Below are 24326 nucleotides of genomic sequence, written 5' to 3'. Positions count from 1 at the left end.
TCCCTGCAGGTTTAGACACGCGCTACGCCTGAATTTCTGAAGACTTAGTGACGGCACAAATAGACATTTGCTATTTTCAGCATAAAACCATGGAAAATACCAATCCCTTTCCACTAGTACCGTATTTGTGGCAGTGCCCTGGACGGTCGCTGTCAGATGAACTGAGTTTTGCTCACTTTGAAATAAGCATCTCTCAGACATCAGAGTTTTATTTAAAGCTGGTTGCCCATCCCCGGGCAGTTTTCCCACTCCTACGACGCCGAGGAGGTATTTTCCTCTCGTTTGTGTCTCATGCAGCACGGCTCAGCGTGTCTGTGTGGGCAGTAAATCGGGGCTTCAGCCCACGGGCTCTTCGGGAGCACCCCCTCGTCTGCTGCGCCCAAAGCAGCGACGATGAGAACCCCGAATTCCTCCTCATAACGGCCAGCACTGAAACCAAATCACCCCAAATCACTGCTTTTTGACACAGCTAGCAGCGTTTTGGTCAAGAAATGGGAGAGAAAAACTTTTAGCTCCTCTCCTAAACGAGCTGGCGCAGGCTCTGATCTGGCGCAGTGATTTGCTGCACGCAAAGGCTGAGCGAGTGTCAGTTTGTGAAGAGCAGGATTTTGTGACTCAGCTTTTGAGAGGACTGGAATGGCTTCAACGGGATCGTCAGCAAAACTGTCGAATGGATGTAACCCTGGCAATTAAAAGCAGACAGAAAAGTCTCAATGTTATTTACTAGCTATTCTAAATTATGTAATCTTCAGTGAAATAGCATCTCTTACTAAATAACTCAAAATAGCTATTTCCCGTTTCTTACAACCCCTTTTTAAAGTCACCCTTCTGAATTCTTTTCCTTCGTGGCTTTTGCTCAGAAGTCAATGCTTTAAAAGCTCCACAGACGCTTTCCTTTGCGACCTTCTGAATGACGGACTCAAAACACCTTTCGCTTCCTGGGCATTTTCCAGACAGAGGTGTCGAGTTCAGAGAACTTCCTTTTGCTTAAAGGCTTCTTATGACGTTGATAAAAAAATACCTTTGCTCAAGCCTTGAGCCAAGCAGCGTCCAGCGGGGTGCTGGAGGCAGTGAGCGCCGGGGGAGAGTCCTGACCCCTCTCCTTGCGGGTGAGGATGAGGGTGGTGGGGCGAAGGCAGAGGGAGGGTTTGAGCTGAGCTCTGCCGCTGCCAGCGGTGTGAAATGGGATGTAATCCCCACTTTCCACCAAACTTGTGTCTTGTTTGTCCCCGAGCATGGACAAGCCTGGCTTGGGACACGCAGGAGAAAGGGAGAGATGGTGTTGACATCTCTTTATTAATTAAGGCCTAATTCATAACAGCGTGTGTGGATCCAGATCTCGCGCTCGGGGTGTAACTTGTACAATCAAGGTCTTAACTATTAACATTTTGGGTGATCTTTTTATAATAGGTTCAGTTGAGAGGGTTCCGCTGGCGTTTTGTCCTTCGCAGGTGTGGAAATCTGAAAGCCAGTCCTGCAGCTTTAATTCCTCTGCTCTGAGCTCGCTCTCAAACTTTCCATCTGTTTCCTGATTTTCTTAGATTTTATTCGCTGCTGTCCTGCAGGGTGAACGCTGCTGTTTTAATTTGGTGATATGGAAGATTCTGTAGACTTGTTCTTCCTCCCTGCCTCCCTTTGTGCTTGCCCGCGGAGGGGGCAGCGGGGTGTCACGGGGGGGACGCGCCGCAGACACACGGGGCAGCCGGGGACCCTGCCGGGCTCAGGGCACCAGCAGCAGCGGTGGGAGGAAGGGGTAAGAGTACAAGAGAGGGATTATACAGAGCGCAAAGCTTCAGTGACTCCCTGTGTGGATGCTTACGTTAATGTAATTAAGAGGTAAACGTTAATAGCCTGCGTGCGGTCCGGAGGGGAAGGAGCGGGGCAGGCTCCAGCACAGACAGGCTTGCGGAGCGTGAACAACTGGGAAGGGGAGGAATGGAGGAGGTGAACCGCCTGCTACTGTCTTCGTGTTCCGGGACAGACGATGTCATTGTCGCTGTCATCGCTCTTGACATCCAGTCGCCCCCCCCGGACCGTCACTAGCCATCACTAGGTGGCAACGCCGCCGGCGGAGAGCTCGCCCCTGCCCAACAGGCACAGGGTGTCCTCGGGCCCCTTTCGCGGATGAGGAAAAACCTTCTTCTTCTGTGGGTCTGTCTCCATCTGCAGCCTTCTGAAACTTCACAGGCCTCTCACTGTGCAATTACAGGAGGATTTTAGTCTGATTATACATTAAAAACTCCCCTCTATAAAGAAATTCAAAGATCAGAGACATTTTCTTTTAAGTATTACATTGAAATTTGAACACTCCTGCTGCTTATTACAAAATGTTCCTACAAGGCACTACGGAAGTCTTAGCTTTTATATTTTCATTGTTAGATTTTTTTTTCTTTTCTCTATTTACACGTTAAATCTGAGCATTTCACTTCCACCCATTTTTATTTTTTTTTTAATCAATGTATGTTACGGAAGTTTTAATTACAGCCTGAACAGAATGCATAGTCACAAGTCATTGTTATGGGTAGCATTAACAGGACTAAGACAATCAAAACCAAACAAAAAATAAATGACATTTTTGTCCTTCAGATATGTGAAAATGTGAATGCAAATTCTATAGTCTTATTTTTTCTGATCCCCACTATTCTCTAATCTTATCAAATATACATTGCCATACTCCGAGTCAGTCTGATAAAGCAGCTTGCCATAAACAAGTTGCATTAGATTTCGTGGAGCACATTTTCCTAGTAAATCCAATTTCACAACCTTTTTTTTCTGGTGACATATTAGCCATTCTTTAGTATATAAAATGTCCTTTGAATATTTTAACTACCGTGTTCTACACCACCGCGTAGCATAATATGCAGTTGCCCTGTCTGTACGCGATCTTCAGGCGCTGCTCGTGATGGGAAACGCAGGAGCGCTTCACGGTCCGCTCCCTGTTCACCCTTCCCAGGCGGAGGTGAGTAACGCTCCCCAGTAAACACCGCGGTTACCAGTACCCGCCCCGGCGCAGTGTATCGGCACGGTTAGCGTTTGATATCCCTGTTTGTCTGTGAATGGAGGTGCCTCAAGGTTCATAAATCTGTATGCAGTAGTATGGGTTCTCTAACAGCAATTCATTTTAATTATGTGAGACATAAAAAGACCACCTACAGATGAGACAATACAGCTGTAAGATTCTCAAGGTTACTATGGGGAATACTTCATAACTGAAGTATGTTTTCCCAAAGGAATTATACTACCATTTGATTTAATTTTTAATTTTTACATTTTAATCAAAAATAGATCAAATGGTGGTGTTATCTCCTGGGAAACATACTTCAGATATGAAGCAGTCCATGTTCCTTTTAAATATGTAAAGCTGCCATTTATGTATAACTCATGAATGACACCCTGTGTTGCAAGCAAATATCATGCAGTGATTTCTATATTGTTTCAGTAACAACACTATAATCATACACAAATACCACTACACCTGACCCGGCAAAGCAAATGGCATTAAATCGTGTGGACTTCTGAAGCTAATACAAGATGTATCGCGCGCCAAACAAGAGCCACCGCGGCTTGACCACGCGCACATGAACATTGGCAGGGCCCACGTCCCCCGGGGCAGCCAAACTCCGGGCAAGTTGTTGTTTAGGTTTCTGAAAGGCACCGTTTGAAAACTCGGATTCAGCAGCGCAAGGTCGGGACGTTCCAGCGTGGAACAGAGCACAAATCCGGCTGTCAGAGTTCGGAGACCTGACACAGACCTTGTCAGGGAACGGCAAATGGGTGTGTTCAAGGTGGCGAGGACCTGGTATTTGACAGAGGATGAGGTTCAGGTCGATGAATGCCTGTTTGATCTCCCTGCAATTTTTTTTTCTTCTTTTTGTGTGTTTTTAAGAAGAAAACAAGCCGGCCGATGATTTTTCTTATTTACTTGAGATAGAGCTGGGAACAACTCGGGAAGTCAGAGCAGAGATTGGGTCTCGATGCCCCTTGACGTGGGACATTTCCCGCTGTACCGGGGGATTTCAGTTTTTAGTAACAGACGCTTTAGTAAAACATCTGCCCCCCACAACAGAAGCTCTTGGTGCTTGTCAGAGCAATAGGTACGTTTTTGCATCCACAGTGTTTATATGAAGTTATCGTGAATGGAAGTTTCATATGTGATAAAATGTCAAGATGTAACTCCTCATTTTATAATTACTGCCAGTAATTGAGGCAAAAATACCATTATTAATGTGTGACTATTAACCTGCTAATACAGGGTATCACATCGTGTTCTCAGGAACCACTGTACAGGGTTCTCAGGAGAGACGGTGAGGTTTTAATGTTTACACAGTCTTCCCAAATAATTTAGACATAAACACCATTAATTTTTAACATACTAGTTTCAACATATCTGTTGTGTAAGTATAAATTTATTGTCTTCCTGGCTAGTCACATACAGACTGCCTTTAAACCCCACGTCCTATACCCCAAAATTTGGTTTTCCATCTTTTTTTGGCAGTCAAGATGACAAGTCAGAGTGTGATTGTCATCAAATGAATAGTTAAGCGAATGCTAGTACCACAGTCTATAGCAACAAAACCTACAACAATTTTACATAACAGAGATAATATATTTATTATTTTCATCAATATTCCATTTGTCCTACCCTTTTCACATTCGCTCTTGCTCTCCTTGCTGCTTCAGACATCAAACCAGGATTCAGTCTCGCCTTGTGCTTCGTCTGCTTACCTTTATACAAAACGTACGTACGACGCTCACCAGCCAAAATCCTGTGCGTCTGTAACAGACAGAGTTATTTTACCCTCAATGCTCGTAAGAATAGGTGACAAAAGAAGAAAAAAAACATAAGCAAAAAATTCTGCCTTCTTCCTCCCTCCCGTGGGTTCGGTATTGCTGTTCCCGGGGACAACTGCTCCTTTTCCAGGACTGTCCTGCGTGGCCAAGGCTAGACTTTTCCAAGGCAGACCGTTAAAACCCATTTTCTCTGGAAAGGAATAAATGCAAGCAAGTTCATGTGTACTTACTTATCCAACAAGTTGCATTGCTTTTTGAAGGTTTTTGCGGAAATGGCAAGTTAGCGTAAGTGCTTTGAAGGGCATTGTGCCCCCTGTACGTGGTAGCCCGGCAGCTCCTCAGGAAGGCTTCACGCGGGCTGTGGCCCTGTCCCTGGGCTCCTCCTCAGCCAGCCTTGGCCACCAGGCGACGGGTCCTGCTGGGACGGGGCGAACAGCCGCGGGTCCAGCAGGTGAAGGCGCCGACACCATGCAGAAGTTGGAGGGTCTGTGCTGAGGGGGAGCTGCCCAAGGGAGCAGCGCTGGGAGAAGGTGATGGGCAGCCAGAGCGGAGGTCCCAGGGCAAAGCTGCTTTGGAAACAAACCATTGCACGTGCACTGAAACCGTGCTACCAGCTGCAGCGCTGCACAGCGAGCGGCAACGGGCGGAGGGTTTGCCTCAAAACCACGCTGCTCTGCAGCAAAATCATAATCTAAGTTAAGAATAGCCTAAGGAGATCTCAGCTTGGACTCACGAAGGTATCGGCACCCGCATCTCTCCTGAAATCCACAGGAACTTAGGTCTGATCCTCAGGTGTTCCAGCTGGGTGAGGAAAAACAGAATCTGGAGACGCAGGTGGAGAGGATCAGTTGAAAAATATTAATGTTTAACCCTCTATTAAACCAAACCTGTAGAGGAATTACTTTGTTTCAAAATACTGATTCTGCATATCATTCATACATCGGGCCCAGGAGGGGGAACCAGCGTGTGGGCTACCCCGCGCAAACCAAACCGCCTGTGATACAAACTACAAACAGCTTTCATTTACCTGTATGCCTCAGTGTCTGCAGAATGCAGTTCAGTTGTTAACGGAACAACAAACCCAGTCAATTCCATACTGTAGCCAAAGCGGTGTTTAATGCTTCTGCTTTTGTAAGTAACAATTTACAAAATACAAAGTTAAAAATATTAGATTATATCATTTTAACCTGAATTAAAAACAGACCATATGCCTATTTTACTATATACATGTAAATAAAGGATCACTCAGGTTATTTTGTGTACAAACCACAGTATTAGGAAATATAAAGAGCATATAATTTTTTATCAATAAAACAAAATTTTATAGTTATACAATGTGAAGAAAAGTCTTACAAAAATAATTTTGTGGTTCTCTTGCAGATTTGACACAAATCTGCTTAACAATATTCACCTGTCCCAACCTGTACGGCATTCACCCGTACCTATCACAAAGGCTTTATAATTGACAAATCCTGAAACAAATTACAAAAAAAGAACATCTATTTAAAATACCATGATTATACGTACATCTATCCAGAACACTTTATTTATCAGCAGTAGCATTCCCAGAAATGTAAGTAAAATCTGTTCAAGTTTTTGTTGGGACTTACAGCCTCCTGCAACAAGGAAGAATATAGAAGACTAAGAAAAAGGTACGGTGCCGTTACCCTTCCGCCTTGAATTGCAACTCCCAAAGGTTTCTTCCTCTTTTGTATTTTTTTTATTTTAAATACTGTAAGCCAACTCAAGAAAAACAGAAAGGAGGGAGCTGCTATTTTTGACATACACTAGGGAGAGCATCCTTACACTGCGCAAATTAAGGGTGAGCATACACACGCACTTGAACTCGAGCTGAACCACTTCTTAAATGCTGAAGATGCCAGTCCTTAATAAGAAGAGAAAAGGCAAGTTTAACATCCTCCTGATGGCCAATACATTTCTTGTATCAATAAACAATAACAAAGAAAAAAATACTGTTGGAAACTATCGACGTTTTCATAATTTTGATGATATTTCATGTTCAAGGCTTAGCTATGAGGCAAGAAAGGATGCCCGCAACAAAACCTGATCTAAATAGCGGTTTTCTATTTGTAAAATGTCTTTCCCTTCAATACGTGCCCTGTTTCTTGGGCTCTTCCCATGCATCTGCCTGCTGCTAGTCACTGGAGCGTACGGGATATCGGACTAGGCGTTCCCCACCGACCCAGTCTGGTGCTATTGCAGTTAAACAACTAGGGACAATTATCCCGGAAATTGAAATGTTAGGAATGCAAAAATTAAAACACTTGATCAACTCTGAAGGAACAGAAAGATACAGATGAGTTTTCATAGGAATCTTTGCTAAGGAAGAAAGGCATCACAGTTCTGTATCGAAACCTTGGTTTTTAATACTCCCTCTTTCATTACCAACCGTGTTATGAAGCAGCAGAGACGGTAACTGCCGAGCGTTTTTCATTCCTTTTCTATACTAATGTATTTTTATTGACCAAGACTCAGTAGAATTACGTGATAGGGGTAACTGGGGTGTGCTGACAAAGAGGAGAGTTACCTTTCCACTCGCTGATCTATTTCGACACCCCTTTTTGGAGTTCATTCTCAAAGCAGATGAAATTGGTAGGGGAACAGAGGGTTTTTTTGTTTAAATATTATTATAGAATTGACCTGACTTACATCCTATATTGTGTTCCTGGGGAATTCAAAAGGCTATAGTTAAAACCAAAAAAACCTCTACCATTTTACTTAAGTTTACTTTCTATAGCATAGCATTTAGATGTTCCAAACGTACATGTAAATAACATAACATAAAATAACTGCACCATCACGTTTTTAACAGTGCAAAGGAAGTACGACAGGCCCATGGTCACACCGGAGGTTACTGAGTAAGAAATAGGCTAAAGTTCTCCCATTTTGTTCAGCTGTATAGATGCAGCAATCTCCAAGGGCAGTCTTGAGAGTCAGGGTGGAGAGTGTAATAAAATACCTGCACAGTGTACAGTAACAATGGGAAGACTGATACAAAAAAAATTACATTAAAATCGAACACTAGTATGACTTCATCAGCCTCTGTAACGCAGCCACGAACTAGGACCAGTCCTGTGATTTATGTACGATAAGATTTTACAAAAAACAAGTAATGGTTACTCTAAGGGGAGAAGAATTAAAAAGAACACGGCATGAGACCTACAAGGACCATAAGGAAATCAGCTGGTTCTTGTTTCTACCATGTTCTGTATGAGTTAAGTTTAAAGCAAGCAGAAGAAATACATCTGTGAATTCTCAACGTGATAAAATTTGAGTTAGTTAAATGAAAAGCACCCTTTTGGTTTGATAAGCCATAGACATATCCCTCGTCTTTTAAACGTGATGGCATACTTCTTTGCTTTAATATATTCTAGCAGAAAACTGTTCCATCATGGAGTCCAAGTCTATTTTTGATATTCTCCTCTTTGGATACCCTAAATTTTGACCATACACTGTTATACTAATCATTTCTTGTCATACATTTTACTTGATGAAACAGAACAGGTTTTGAGTCATTTTGCAGTGACAGAATTTTCAGATACCTTTTAGCCTTTTACCTTCAAGCAGCTATTTCAACTTTTACAGCACAGAAACTGACGCTTAGCCATCTTTTTTAGGCTGCTATTATTACCAGGATTTTTAAAAAACAAGGGTTGGAAAATGTAAAAATGAATTGCCCACAAAATATGCTCTAGTTATCTCGTTAACAAATATGTAATTTCAGTCTTTAGAAAACGTTTTGCATTATTATTTTGCACTAGTTGATAAACTCTGATATCAATATACGGGAACTTGCTCACCATACTATCGTTTCAAGTGAGAATATGTTCCTTCCTGGCATGGATAGATGCTATTGCTTGCATCAACCTGTACTGGGAGTGGGAGGATTCAAGATGAGTTTCAGGGACAATGCAATTTCTAAAACTGCCGTGTTTCTTGGAGATTTGATCTGTTATGGATTGTACTGTTCTTGTGATTGAAGAAAATTTTGAATGTCTGAGAAATTCTGCACTTTGAAAACATTTATTTTCGATGTAACTAAAATTTATGTTGGCTTGGAGAAAACGTATTCTTTCCTAATCAAACAGTACATATGCCAATTTAGCACAGGTCTTATTTCCTCATCCATTACTCATCAGTAATACGATCATGACTATTCCTCATCAGTATTTATATGATATTCATGTATTTAGGAAGAATATCTCCTTAATAACAGTCAACTCAGTGCTAACAACTCCTCCACACACAATATGGGAAGCATTCTAGGACTCTGACAAACCTTTGTCTAAGGATTCTGCAGCCTTACATACCCCACTGGGAAGCTAACCTTTAAAAGCCTGTCACTGCATTTTTGCAACTTTGGGGCTATCATTTTAATTTAAACTGGCTACTGGCTGCTCTCAGAACAGGAAAGGCCAAACGCTGTCCTGCTTTCCAGATCTGCTTCGGGCTGAATTCTCCCCAAAAGCTGAGTGGCAGCAGGGCACAGCTATAGCTCAGCAGCTCTCCAGACAGCAGAGATCACTTTCCTCATGAACTTCGGCAGGTCACAGCAATTTCCCCCCAGTGCAGAGGGTTTACATACCGCCATTCAGTCCTGAGCTTTCAAGACCCTTCTCCTAAACCAGAGCAGCCACTGAAGTGTCACACCCAAACAGCACAACTCGGCTATCCTGGAGTCTAAAAATCTGAATGTGTTTAAAAATTATATAGTCCTATATACTGGCAAAATGTAGATGAAATTATTTGTGACAAGCCAATAAAATTACGTTGAATGACAAGTTCAAGACTTTTTAAACAGGTTTGTTCTAATATCACAGTAACTGGAAAGAGAGTCAGGGTATCTTAACAACTTTTGAGGACTCCACAGAGCTGAATTACTATTAATCTTTGCTTTACAGAGGGTTGTTCAAATAATACTTCTTTTTCTATTAGCTACTTGCCTGCCACATTCACAAACTCTGAAACAAACTAGAAGTTTAGCGTATAAGATAGCCAAACTGGATGCATATTTTGGATTTAAACATAAGTTTCAATAGGATTTTTACTGGCCTTCACAGCTGAATAGCCATCTAAAAATGGAGACATTTCTGGCCCCTCATTTCTGCCTGCATATACAGGGCTGAGCTAAAACTGCAGCCCTGTACCCATGTAAATGCAAGGACCACTCTCCAATAGCAGCAGAGAAAGTGCCCAAGAGAGACAGAAAAATATCTTGTATCAACATGACCTGTGGCCCAGTCCCAGGTGAAGACTGGGACAAAGGCCAGATCAATTGAACTACTCTAAAACGTTAAATCAACTTTCTTTTTTTAACACATACTGAGCTACCTTAAAAGCAGAAGCATTTTTTCAAGTCTAAAACCAATGATATCCATAATTGTGCACTGGCAGAGTAACACATACAGCAAACTGCTATATGCTGAGTACCACACGCAGTCCACGCCGTGAGCGAAGGTACGGATATCCAGCTGTACAGGTTTCAAGTGCAGCTTTAGAATTTTAAAAGAAAAGCAGTGTTGCCGATCTGCCGTCTCTCAATTTCTAGAAGCCCAGGATATGACTGAAGTGCCCCTGAAATGACAAAAATCTTCTGTCACCAAAAATTATCTCATCAGAAACTGAAGTGTTTTCCTCAGTATATGTTCTCAAACTTTATTTTAAAAGAAAGTGACAGTTCCACTAACAGCTTCCCAAGCATTCCCTTTTTTTCCCCTGAGGTACTCGTGGACAACTAAAAAGTCTGGACAGTAAACGCAATGTTCAGTGTAATCTGTATAAGCAGCATGACTGAGATATGATACTTGTTTTCCACATGAAGTTAAAATACACCCATGCGGAATACAGACAATTTTATCATCGTACTTGCATACCTTATTCTATTCTACCATTAGATGTTTAAAGATTTTGAGGATAGAACAGAAATTTACTTTCCGGTTGGCACCTTTTATTTTAAACTCAAGCGTGCATTTGTTTATATCGCATTGTATTTGTTTAAATATATTCGCAGTAATGCTTTTAGAACAAAAAAAGGTGTTACCTCTAGTTACCATGTAACACAGAAAAATCTCAAGAATGACGGTGTTTCCCCCCGCATCCTACCTAGCTTCCTGCTAGTTTACACCACTTCTTCATCTTCTTCTAAGTCCCTGCCTAAATAGTTAATAACACATTAGTCCAAATAAAGCTTATAAAAAATGCAACTAAAGTAGTACCCTTTTCTCAAATTGTGGTTTTATACATATCGATCATTCTTTCTGAAACGTGTGGTAGTCAATAAATATAGAAAAAGACATCTAAAAGTTAAGAGAGGAAACCGAATAGTGATAATGCATTTAAATACATGCTGGAGTTCACAGCACTTTCGGTAGTGACACAGAGTTAAACGTGTTCAGGAAAGCTGATGTCAGCCACGTTCCACAGGAGCGATCAGCTCACCAAGTATTGGGATTTCTTGATGCAAAACCCAATCCTGATAAAGAGTACCCACAACAAGGAAAAACTGTCTCAGCCCAATACGCTTTGTGTTCGGCGTGTTCCAGTTTGGCTGTTTTCATTTATTTGAATTTTCCTACCATCAGTATAATAAAGCTTCTTATAGGACTTTAACATTATTATTATTATTATGAAAAAATTACAACATTCTTTATCTTGCTATCTGTAGGCTCCTCCCTTCTGTTCGTGGCAGCTGTTCTGCAGAACTTCACGATGCATGTTAATCACTGTGACAGTTTCTGATTTCCCTGAAGTGGAATTTTAACTGTGAAGAAAGTTGTCTGAGCTCTTACCAGCTTACTAGACATTGTACCCTTAGTATAAACTTTTTAGTATTTTAAGAATGAAGATAATTTACTAATACAATTCCTGCTCAATTTATTGAAATATAACTGTATTATCTGTTATGTTACTGTCCACAGATAACTGATTACCCAAAGAGAACACAATTAACAAATCCATACGATCAGTTCATTGTCTACAGGTAGAGGGGTTATGCATGGATCATGCCGTGAACACAAGGGCACTCACACGAGCCAGTTTCTATCAGGGTGATTAGGTCAGGTTAGCTCAACAAGACATGAATTCAGCTCTACGGGAACACAATTCTGGCTGCTCTAGTCCTGTCTTTGTGTGGCATTATGTCCAAAGTAGCAAACTCTCCTAACAGGAACTGGGAGCAGAGTCCCTCCTCTCTGTGAGAGCAAGCTATGAGTGCAAAAGCAGACATGTTTTTCTTTTATCCAGATTGTTCCAGCCCCATGACTCAATGGAGAACAGAATACACATGCTAACTTCATTATTCCATTACCCAACACTGTATGCTACTCCTCAAACTCTAACTTATATTTGACATTTTGCAACACACATGGGTGAACTTTTTCCCCCACTACAGGGTACATCATGGGAATCAGAATCATATTTAAAATCAGTCGTATTTAAAATCACCCCGCTTTGAGTAAAGCTTTTTCCATTTCAACTCAACAACATGAGGCTAATATAGCAACAAGTCTAGCGAGTAGCTGTACTAGGGCTCCAGATTTTTATAGCCCTGTGTATTTTTTATACCTTGAGTTTCTATACAGAAAGCACAGAAGGACAATCAAGTAGAAAAATTCTTTAGTTTTGAGATTCCAGTTCTCACCAAGCAAAGTTAGCAAGTTGTTTTCCTTGTTTCTTACAGCTGTAGCTGAAAAGCATTGAAAAGTGAATAGAACAGCCCATCTATTATGACCAAACTTCAAGACATAAAAGTTTGTGTTGAAGGAATGAAGAGGTGAATGTTACCTCCACAAGTTACCTGGCAATTATCTCAAGTTCATTATTGGGCCATAGGAAAAAAACACGTCAAGCTAATCTGACTTAAAATAGAAATGGTGTTACTTGGAATTACGTATTTGTACTCAGTCATAATTTTCCAAAATTAAGTGGTCACTGATATAGAAGAATTTTACAAACTCTAGTATCACTGTAATTTTGGAATACAACAAAACCGACTGTCTAATGTGCCAATTTGGGCTTTAATCCCAAGACGTTATTTTCTTTTTTTGGCTTTTAATCCCTGAGATGTTCTCCATGTCACCAAAGACAGTAACATATCCGGAAAGTTCAGGCTTGGTAATCCACGTAGGTGGTCATACCGGTTTCTATATTCCTAAAGTCGGCCCTGGATCTGGTTTCTATTTTATTATTAAAGGTGAGCAGAAATAAGTTAACACAGTAGATGTCTTTTCAGTCACAGCTCCTGACTTCTAACAGCAACCTCAGTCTCACAGCATTCAATGGAAACTTTGCCGTTAATTCCATGAAATCAAAGTTTTTGCTATGAACATTTAGCCTTTCTGAAGAAATGCATGGCATTCCCTCGCGCCTCTTCTATTTTCTGCTCTCTAAGGAATTCTGCGCGATGGTTCAAAAGGATGCAGAGCATCCAAACAAAAGTCAAGGGTAGCTCCCATACATTTATGAAACTTCCTAAACTTTGGTTAGACAATTTGCATGAAAAGATGAAACTGCAGAAATACCATAACCTCTTTCACTATTACCAGCCATTCTCTCTTGAGGGATCTCGCTTTCTATCCGGGGGAAAAAAGAAGGTGGTTAAGATCACTGCCATCTGTTAGTGCGAGATTCTAGTGCTACTGCCGCAGTATTACGGCATATTACATGGTGCAAAATCACAGCTGTGACTACAGCCTACTTAAATAACAAAATACAGGTTTTAAACAGATGACTTTGGATGCCACGAGAAGCTGATACGAATCAGCTCAGCAGTCAGCACTATTCAGCTCTCCAAATACTTGCACTGTTTTTCAGAAAAGTCAAGTTGTGCTGAGCTCTGATTGCTACTGGCCCTTTCGCTAGCTCGTTTTGAGACCAGCTCTGGTATGTCCACAGCGTAGTATTTTTAGGCTATGTCTACTCTTTGGAAAGGAAGTATCCAATTAGACAAAAAAATAGGAGATAGAATGGGATTCCTGAATATTTTATTATGATCCAGTAAATCACGGAAGATATAAAAATGGGATAGAGGAAGTTGTATGTTGCTCTTTGCTTCAGTTACTTCCTAAACTCTGCTTTTTAGAGTGAATTTGAAAAATGTGTTTGCAGTCTCCATATTTTCCAACTGCTGCTGGAAACATATTAGTTTGTGCTCCGCTGGCGTACCTCAGAAATGCTAAATCAATCTGCTTTCTTTTATTTACATGCTTTTTTCCTGAGAAATGTAATTGCGGTTTTTATTAACTTTATGTTTTATGGATCTAATACTTAAGAACAAGTCTATCTTTTATGTCACAGAAAGAAGGTTAATATACTTACAGATTCTCCAGCAATACATCTTGGGCAAGGCTGGGCAGTACCTCTGCTTACATGGTTTTCAAAAATCTAAGGAACAAAAGCATATATAATGCTATCAAAAAGGGAAAAAAAGGGCAATTATTTGCAATTTTATTATAAAATGTATTTAAAAAATGTTCTGAAAAAAAATAGGTGTTGTTGACAGTGTAAACATACCATTGAATTTTGCTTTGTCTTTGTAGCCCAGGGACAACAGTCAGAGGAGATTTTCTGTTTAGAATCCAGCTCCATGGCACAATCAATGAGGTGAGCATCAGCCTCATTTGGAATGGTTTCTGATGGCTTGCATGCTCGCTTCTGAAAGAATCAAAAGCAGTATTTATTGTCTTCACAAGGTATAGGCCATTGAATACAAGATTTCAGGATGTTATTGTTTATGACTGATAGGGATTTCACGTTCACTTGGAAGAACAGTAAGTTAGTACCATATAGACCACCAGACACTAGGCCAGATTACCAAAATTTTGTATTTAACACTGCATGTCATGCTGGAAGAGCAGGGAAATTTGCAGATCTCGCTAAATGTCTCTGTGTCTCAGTTTCATAAACTGGGGATAAAATGCCACTGGGAAAAGAGCACACTTCACTCTCCATTAGTGTATAATTTAGGATGGCGTTTATCAAAGGAGCGGATCAGGGGAAGTTGTGTGAAATGACTAATTACATTAAGGAAACGGAAGGAAAACCCTGAAGCCAAGTCAGACAGCCATGAAGACATATTTTGTAATGATTTTTGTATCTTTCTCTCAATACTGTCACCTTTTTACAGCTTTCCATTGCTATATCACCAATTAACTTCCCACTTTTGAAGCTCTAACCTGAGCTGTTATCTAGTACTGAATGACACTTGGGTGTCCTGCGAATCAAAGGCGTCCAGCTCCGGAGAAAGGGCCGGCCTAAGCAGGGATGTCTTTCTCACAGTGCTCAGCAACCCCACGCAAGATCAGTGGTCCCCAGAAATGATGCTTTACTGCTTTGTGAGAACCAGGTTAGGAACTGGTATGGTGGAGATGCAAGCCTGCGGAAGACACCGATTGGAAACCTTAAGAAGAATATCCTTGGCCTGGGACTGCTATCCCATGCAATGGGAGGACTACCTAAATCCCAGGGGCTCCTTGAAATCCTAACAGCAAATTAACAGAGTAACGGGAAATTTCAAAACTGACACAGACGTTTCAGGGTCTGACTCTGAATTCCAAAGATACGCATGCTTTTGAGTTTTTTTTCTGATGCCTTTCTGAACAAACTTTGTTTAAGGAATAACAATATTCGATCTCTTTCACAAGCATATAATTTCACAGGCAGAAGATATGTTGCCACAGAACTAACAGACTATTGAAGCATGGAAACTAAATTTAAAATTTGAATGCGTTATGCAAAAATAAAATGGATCAATACAACAGGAACCTCAGCGGAAAACAGTTGAAACAAGAACACTATCACGGAGTATAGGATATTTGGATGGGAAGTAAATCAAAAAGTGAAATATGTATTGTACTAAGAAAGTGAATAATATAATAACAAAAAGTCTGAGAAGGCCCTCTAAAGATAGACCGACTTCCACTGGGAAAAGATTCTCTTCCCTTTGTTGCTGCAGAACTCGTCCTTTATTAAAAGGTACGGCATAGTGGTACAGCAGCGTAACTAGCAAGAGATGAAGGAGAAAAAGGAAAAAATGACTTACTGCCACACTTCAGAAGAAATTTGGCTTATTAAAAATAAATTCAAGGTATTGTTTTTTTGGAGGGTTAAGATACTTAGCATCAGTGACAGGAACTCAGCATACAGAGTAGATGGCTGACAAACTTATCATACCACTGCCAAGACAATTTGTGGAAGTTTCTAGCAGAGGCTGGCTTCAGGGAAGACTTCACTCTCTGGAATTCTCTCCCTTAGGGAAGAAACAATCAATACATCAATCCTGCCTGCGCAGAGAACACACATAGTGCAGGATTCAAAGTGCCTGTGATTAATAAGGATCAACGAGCTTGCTATTCAAAAGGCAAGCAAGGATTTAATCAAAATGACTACTTTTGTTAGGGAATGATCAGGCTACATACAGCTTGGAAACGTAGTTTAAGACAAGCAACAGCAAATCACATACTGTCCTACAACCAGCAGAAAACAGGTGTTCTCTGCAGAGAAGACATTCTTTCTTTTCCAGATGGGGAGTCCTGGAAAAACACATGCATTCTCACTGATGCTGAAAGGATGAAGGCCTCACAGATGCTGCTTTTCATAATCAGTGAAACTAAATTGGTGCAAAAACTAGCTAGATCGAAACAACTAACCTAAATGCAATGGAAAATATTTTTAAGAAAGGCTACCACTTGTTTTTTTTCTTTTTTTTAGTTTAGCCGTAAGATTTGAAAAATCTCCTATAAATTTAATATGTTCATCATGTGCAATTTCTGTTTTGTTTACCGTCTTTTTAAAAGCCAAGCTAGCTTCTGTTTTGTGTTTCATAAACAGCTGTCCTATAGGAATAAAACAGGTCTCCGTCCAGCCCAGCTTTACTTAGTTTGGTTCCACGGGATGCCTTTATGGAAGGACAATGATGGCTGTGTGTACGTGCTGCCCGTTATTAGGGCCCGGCTCCCTACCGAAAGAGGTGCAGATGGCTCAGTTTGGGAGAGCAGAAACTTTGGGAAACTGGGAAACTTTGCTTGCAGTCCACTCCAAACCAGAACAGGCCACGTGAATAGCTCTGGGCTGGAAAACCTATTATCCTTTACTGGCCTCTAAATCCAAATGCCTTAAAACCAGCGCAACATCAATGAACTCCATCCTAAAGCAAGTTTCTGAAGTACATGCAAATAGCTACATCAAGGTACAAAAGGAAATAATATGTACATATATATATATAACATACAGTAAAAGCTGAGGGAGAGCAAGAAAAAAACTGTAGGGAACGTGGGGAATCTTCCCCCGTTACCACAGCCACTGGCGCCGGACACTGCATGTGCAGGATCAAGTAAGAGGAGGATTAAGACTTCAAAACAGTCGTCTCCTCAAACCCAGGGACGAGTCTTCATTTAGTAGGGCTGAGTTCGGAGCTCCCCTCCCCGAGCTGCTCATTCAGCGATAACATCTCTGCAAAGGCCAGATACAGCGTTTGTAATGACTTCAAGCCCCAGTACTGGCAATGGCTTATAACCCAAAAGGGACAGAATCCCAAGAAGAGTGGCAAATGTTCTGGTATTAGACCTAAAATGTGCAAAACTCTGTGTAGCATCACAGCTGTATGAGTTACAAGGTAAAGCACCTTGGCTGCATAGCCACTTGGGCTCGTGCTGTTAGCCAAAATCGAAAATGCAATTATTTAGCTAAGAAATCCCTACACCACAGTGAGCAGGTACCAGAGGATGGAGAGCACAATTTAGTTAGTATGCATCCCTTTCAGCAGTCAGAAAGGTTAAGTGCAGGTGTTTCACCTCGGGTCTGTGATCCAGCATGTGACGGCAGCAGCTCAACTGGTCACTTAAACGCATTAAGCCACAATGACTCAGTTGTAATCTGGACTGTAACAACTGCTGTGGTAGAAAAAAATCCAGCCTCTAATGTCTTGCCTAGGCTACTCCACACAGAAAATGTTCTGAACTGTAATAAGAAATGTTCTCTTTTTAAAACTACCTTGCAGAGCTTGACCGATATATTCTGCTGTCCACAGAGGTGGCGACGGCAATTCTGAGTTGCTGTCATAAAAGTTTGAGAATTTTATCTGGTCTCCAGGCAGCTGGCTCATGAATTATTTTATTAGTGGTCAAACTGCAATTCATGAACGAGGAGAAAGCTGTTATTTGTCTCCCTAACCTCAAAAACAGGAGAGAGAGAAATACCTTCTTTCCTATGTAACCTTGTCAGTCACAGTCAGAAAGTTCACTGAGCAGATGTTCCTCCTTTTCTCTGCAAATGGTGTTTCTCTGATAAATGAGGTTAGCCCCTAACTACCCAAGTTTTTGCTCAAGTCACACGTGAACAGGATGATCAAGTAACAGTGGTGGAGAGTGCGAACACCAGGATAAGAAAGATGTGGACAAACGTTTTAGCAGAGCCTGCTGCGATAGGACACGGGGGAATGGCTTTAAACTAAATGAGGGAAGATTTAGACAAGATACAAGGAATGTTTCACTCAGAGGGTGGTGAGACACTGGCCCACGTTGCCCAGAGAGGTGGAAGATGCCCCATCCCTGGAAATATTCCAGGTCAGGTTGGACGGGGCTCTGAGCAACCTGATCTGGTGGGAGATGTCCCTGCTCATGGCCTTTAAGGCTTAGATGGCCTTTAAAGGTCCCTTCCAATGCAAACCATTCGTGATTTTATGGTAAGTTTTTGTTGGAACTCCTGTTAACTTTTGCAAAGTTAGCAGCTTGGCACTTATAAGGATGAAAGATGCTTACAAGGCTGTGGATGAGACACCTCATCGAAATGAATCCTGCTGGGGAAATACACAGGCACATGCCTAGCTGAAATGGAAAACTATTCCAGAAGCCCAAGATAAGAATGCTAAACACCCTGTTCTTGTGAGGCAGATCCTGAAGCCAGGACAGCAGAACATATAGCACTGATAATGCCACCTGATAAAAAGGGTATCAACCAAAAAAAAAAAAAAAAAAGTTTAGTGAAATTCCACTTACGATTACGGCAGCGTGCATGCAGCCCCCCTGTCTGCAGGCAGAGCAGAACCAGTGACACAGCACTAACCCCCAGCAGCGGTACCGGTCCCCCCGCGGGCGGCCCGCTCGCAGCCCCGTTCACAGCGGGCCGAGGGGCACCGCCACCCCGCGCCGCTCCGCTCCGCCGGGACCGCCCCGGCCCGGCCCTGCCCTACCGCCGCGCCGCCGCCAGGGGGCACCGCCCGCCGCGCCCGGGGCCGTGAGGCGGCCCTTGGCCCCGAGGAAATGACAAACGGCCGCCTCACGGTCCCCGCGCCAACGGCCCCTTCACGGCCCCGGGGCCAGCGGTTGCCTCACGGCTCCCTCACGGCCCCGGGGCCAGCGGTTGCCTCACGGCTCCCTCACGGCCCCGGGGCCAGCGGCCCCTTCATGGCCTCGGGGACCAACGGCCGCCTCACGGCCGCGGGGCCAACGCCCCCTTCATGGCCCCGGAGCCGGCGGCCGCCTCACGGTCCCCACACGCCTCCGGAGCCAGCGGCCGCCTCACAGCCCCGGGGCCAACGCCCCCTTCACGGTCCCGGAGCCAGCGGCCGCCCCACGGCCGCGGGGCCAGTGGTTCCCTCATGATCCCGCCACGGTCCCGCCGCGCCCCTTCAGCGCCCGCGGCCTCCCCGCCAGGGGCAGGGCTGACCCGCGGGCTCCGCCGACGGCCGCTCCGTTCCGGAGAAGCCGCTCCTGCCGCCGCCGGCGGTAAGTGTGCGGGGCGCTGTCCCCCCAGCCCCCCCTCCCCGCCGGCGGAACTCACGCGTTCCGGCTCCCCCGGCTCCGGTTGGTGCGTGCGCAGCGCCCCCCGCCGCCCCCGCGCGGCCATGGCGGCGGGCAGCGCCGGGCCGGGCCCCCGTTGGGCTCCGCCGCCTGACAGCTCCGCCGCTGCCGGCGCTGCCGCTCGCCGGGGCGGGGCCGGGCCCGGCCGGGGCGGGCAGCGGGCGAGGCGGAAGGCGGGACAGCGCGCCCGAGCGCGGCGTTCGGGACCGCGCGGGGGATTAGCGGGCAGCGCGGTGCCGCCGGGCGGGCCAGCGCCCCCGGTTGGCCCCGCCATCCCCCGCGGATCCGAGGCGAGTTTAGCGCCCAGGGACCAGCCGGCGTCGGCGGGGGTGCGCGGTCAGCACCGGCACTTTTACGGTTTATTCCTGTTTATTAAACTGGTTATGAAAGAATTAGAAGCCGGGCAGCATTTTCAAGCGGTCGTCAAATACGCGGTAGCCTTACATACCCTAAATCCTCTCTAAATCCTGAATGAATGCAGGGCAGGCTTTATTTTTCGCTTTGAATTTCTTTGGGTTTTGGTGTCACTAAAGACAACAAGAAAATACTATCCGGGAGCGTTGTGTGTGTGAAATCCTGTAATTTACAGTGTAATTTTTGTGCCCCCGGGCTGCAGGGATGCCGAGACACCAAAGAACAAAACCCACGTGAAAGTATAACTGAGGCTGCACCAGTGTGTGGGGCTGGAGATAATTTTAAAGCTGGCACGGTAAATGGGGGGAAAAAAAAAAGATACTTTCTGGGGAAGAGTTAAAAGGCTTGCTCTGTCTCAGAAAAACCACCGTGTAACCCAGGTTTGACTTAACTGTTTCAGTGACTTTATGAACAGCACTAACTCTTCACCCCTTTAGGTAACAGCATGATCAAGGCTGTTGCCATCAGTGATTTCGGCTTATTTTGTAATTAGATCATTCCCAAAGAACTAAACCTCCGTTAGAGTCCCAGGGATGGTGAGAAGCTGCGTGGAAATGACAAGCGGCAGAGCAGACGTGCCCAGCACCGCGGGCGTAACCAGAGCCAGGGAGCAAGCCAGACTTCCCTTCTCAAACCGGCCCCATGGCGTGGGGAGCGAGGAGTGACACTGAACAGACAAGAACACCCTGGATGGGCTCCTGCTTCTTCTGCAGAAATTGTCCTTCTCCAAAAGAAACATCTAATGCCATATGATGGTGCACCAAAGAGCTCTGTATGAGGGAGCAGCTGCAAATTTGAGCAGCACTGAGTGTAATGATTTTGATTTTTAGGTTTGGGGACCTCAAAGCAGGTTCCTCAATCTACATATAAGGGACTGAGCATCACAGGGGCTTGCTCTGCCCTGACGTCCTCCTGCCCTGGCTGCTGCGTGGTGTCCTGCTCTAGTGCGAGTCACCCTCCTGTTGGGATGACAGGCGATGAGCTTCCCATCAGTATTTCAGCTTAAGTCACAGGGCACTACCTGGGTTTCAATCCGATTTCCAGACAGGCTCATTCAGAAACTTCCAAGGATCACCTGCAGGCTCCCAGCCACGACAGCAGAAGTCACTGACACAGGCTTGGACCCAAGAGCTGCTTGCACAAACTGCACGGCAATCCAGAACGGGCAGGGACTCCTTTCAGATTCATTCGGAAAAGATCAACAGAAGATTCTTTTCTAAAGGATGATTCCCTGCTTTAATGAAGCTGAGGTGTCTTCTGCACCCTCCATCTCCTACCAAAACGGGGAAAACAAAATGGAAGGGAGGAGGTGACTCCCTGGCGCTGTATATCCCAGGTAAAATCAGAGTCCTTCAGTTTACTTTTGGTGGGTCTTGAGGCCAGCACGGGACAGTATCCTCAGTCAGGGGGGTGTAATATGCCGCTTGACTTTTCTGCTCTGTGAAATCAAGCTGTTTTGCAGGACAGAACACGTATTGCCAAGCTCTCCCTGGCATTCATTCCTTCTAGAGCTTATTCTTCACTAGGGATCCAGTTGTGTTACAGTATATGCTCTGTCACATTCTTTAAGCCTGAGGGCGTATAACAAAAAAAATAATCCATGGATTTTTTTTTTTTAATTTAGCATTTCACATGCCTGATAGAAAAATAACCCTAAATCTGGGTAATCCAGTTTGCAGCACATCTGAAGCATAAGTCATCTCTGAGTCTGAACCAAACCCAAATCCATTCACATCAAATCAGATTTATTTAATTATTTCAAAGCCACCTTCCAGGTCCGCCCCCAGAGCCTGTTTATGTGTCCTGCCAGTATAGCTAGCACTGTGGACTGGCTTCCCTTTTATATTTGCACGTTTAGAATGATGAGATGCACTATGAAAACCACGCATTTTGTGACACATCCATCTAAATGTGCCAGCATATGGCAGGGGATCCTCCTGCAGGTGCAAGGTTTGGAAACGGTGGTTCCGTTAGAAAAGTCTCATTTGACATACGGAGTGCGGGGTTAAGTGGTACCTGCGTGCACAGAATAAGTATCGGTTCTCTCCCTCCGTGGATATTTTTCTGAACAAGAAAAAGCTTAGCTTTGTAAAGAGCATGAAAGCTCACACCAGGAAGTTGTGCAGAACAGCCATGCAAATCCAAAGGGTGATCTTGTGAAGTGATTAACTGCTTATGCTGTGAAGGCTGCATGGCCAAAGTAAAAACGCAAAAACATCACCAGGTCACCAGTGACAGAAGTAGAGGATATATAATTTACAAACCTTTTCAAGACCTCTTGGGAACGAAGAGGCCAGAAACAAAAGACACGCTGATGTTTACATGAATGCACCTCCAAATGCAGAGGCTCATGTTTTCCATGAGGAATACACCTTGTCTTCTGCAGGTGAGACCCGACTGAAAACCTCACCCTCCGGCACAGGAATGGAAGTTTATTTTGGTCATCAGAGGTGGCTTGTTGCCATCTACAGCCTATCAACTATGTTTGCAGTTGCTAAATTCATAGACCTTTGCCTTTTGGGCCTTTTCTGACTTTTATCTGAAGTAGTGAAGTAGCAGAAGTTTTTGAGAAAGGGAGGGTCCCCTCTACACATCATGCAAAGGAGATTTTAGTGGGATGGCCCATAGACTAAGGGCCGGGGGGAGGTAGAGAAATCGGGAGTAAAGTTAAAGCTGGGATTTGGGTTGCATGTTACGGGAATTACTACAGCAGGAGCCCCTCATTGGTAGTGGGTAGGAGCAAGGGGAGGGGTTCACTGCAAGGTTAAACCCCATAACCTGGCCCAGAGGGACCAGGGGCGGTCCATAGACTAGGAGAATGGTATCTGTGCATTCTATCAAAGGATGGGAAGGGGGGTGGTGGTTAACGAGCATGTACTGGATAGTGCGGGACCCAAGCGAGACGTAAATGGTATGGAATAGGGGTGGAGAATGTCCTGGTTATGTCTGGGATAGAGCTTATTTTTTTAGTGGCATAGTGCTGTGTTTTCGATTTCGGATGAGAATAATGTTGATAACACACTAATATTTCAGTTGTCGCTAAGCACTTGGTGTATAAAGCTGGGGAACAAGGAGGAAGGGGGACATTCAGAGTGATGGCGTTTGTCTTCCCAAGTCACCGTTACGCATGATGGAGCTCGGCTTTCCTGGGGATGGCTGAAGCCCCCTTCCGATGGGAAGCAGGGAATGAGTTCCTTGTTCTGCTTTGCTTGCTTGCACGGGTTTTGCTCTTCTTATGCTTAAGTCTTTATCTCTTTACCAGTTTTTTTTTCACTTTTACCCTTCCAATTCTCTCCCCCATCCCACCGGGGGGCTAAGCAAGCGGCTGGGTGATGCCTAGTTGCTGGCTGAGGTTAAACCACAACTAGTAATTTGCCCTTTTTTTTTTTTTTGCAGAGAAATTACTTTGTACCACCCGAAAATCCCATTGTGGTGTTCTTGTATCCTGAGAAACTGAGGACTCACAAGTGACTTCTCATTCATCTCTCCATTTGCTCCTTTTTTTTCCTTTTCCTCCATTGAGCTCGTTTGCCAACTGCTTCCCCAGGCTTTCGTTGCTGTTAAGTGCATCATTTCATGGAGTACCGGGTAACTTAAAAGGAGGATAATCTCACAGAACCGTTTGGGTTGGAAGGGACCTCTTGAGATGACCTTGTCTGAGTCCCTGCTGAAGCTGGGTCCCTGGAGCAGGCTGCCAGGACTGTGCCCGGTGGAGTTTTGAGTATCTCCAGCCTCTCTGAGCAGCTCCCGAGCTTGGCCACCCTCAGTCAAAACCCAGTTTCCTTGTGTTCATGGCTACCCTTAGTAAATCGATTTAGCAGTCACAAACCTGTCACGCCTCCCAACCTGTTTCTGTGCACACCTTGTTGAGTGCTGTTAAAGACAGACTCACAACTGTGGGAACTCTGCAATTACAGACATGTTCATCCTTTTTCACATCCTTGGTCCAAAGCTAATTGGTATCTTTAGGTCTTCAACTGGGACCTTAATTTTACTGTTTTCCTAGATGAAAATGTCAGTATTTCCATGTTTGCTGTATTTGATTCCCTGTTAAATTCCCCCACATTTTGTTTTATTCTGTGTATACAACTCTTACTGACATTTAATCAAGAAAACTAGTGACCTGTCATAGCCTTCTCCCACTGCTGTTACACTAAGACCTGGCATGTCTTAAAGTGAATTCCTCTCTTGTTTCAGAATATTTGCACTTTGTTTTGCAGTGTTCATACCACACAATCTTTTCACCTCCCAAACCTATACATTCTTCCAGACCAAAGTGTTTTTCATGTTATCTTGAGTCATGCA

General features: G+C 43.9%; 1 protein-coding gene and 1 long non-coding RNA gene across 2 annotated transcripts; one reads left to right on the top strand and one right to left on the bottom strand.

Annotated features, from left to right (window-relative positions):
• Positions 1-5888: 5888 nt before the first annotated feature.
• Positions 5889-19935, bottom strand: C6H10orf143 (chromosome 6 C10orf143 homolog). Its single transcript, XM_063338678.1, has 4 exons — positions 19588-19935; positions 14323-14463; positions 14128-14193; positions 5889-10386 (listed from the first exon to the last, which is right to left on the bottom strand). The coding sequence occupies exons 1-4, from the start codon at positions 19879-19881 to the stop codon at positions 10357-10359; spliced, it is 531 nt and encodes a 176-aa protein (XP_063194748.1). The 5' UTR covers positions 19882-19935; the 3' UTR covers positions 5889-10356.
• On the top strand, positions 19078-23552 carry LOC134517305 (uncharacterized). Its single transcript, XR_010071599.1, has 3 exons — positions 19078-19532; positions 20515-21357; positions 23418-23552. It is a non-coding gene; the product is annotated as an uncharacterized LOC134517305 (long non-coding RNA).
• The last annotated feature ends 774 nt before the right edge of the window (positions 23553-24326 follow it).

Source organism: Chroicocephalus ridibundus, chromosome 6 (genome assembly GCF_963924245.1).
Source record: "Chroicocephalus ridibundus chromosome 6, bChrRid1.1, whole genome shotgun sequence".
NCBI lineage: Eukaryota > Metazoa > Chordata > Aves > Charadriiformes > Laridae > Chroicocephalus > Chroicocephalus ridibundus.
Note: the sequence above shows the minus strand (reverse complement) of the source record. Positions and strands in the feature narration are given on the sequence as shown.

Excerpts from the sequence above, each read along its gene's own strand:
- C6H10orf143 (XM_063338678.1), bottom strand. The coding sequence starts at position 19,881 with ATGGCGGGGCCAACCGGGGGCGCTGGCCCGCCCGGCGGCACCGCGCTG. Across the intron at positions 14,464-19,587 it reads AGCCGGGGGAGCCGGAACGC|AAGCGAGCATGCAAGCCATC; the intron begins GTGAGTTCCGCC and ends TGATTCTTTCAG. Across the intron at positions 14,194-14,322 it reads AGACAAAGCAAAATTCAATG|ATTTTTGAAAACCATGTAAG; the intron begins GTATGTTTACAC and ends TTTGTTCCTTAG.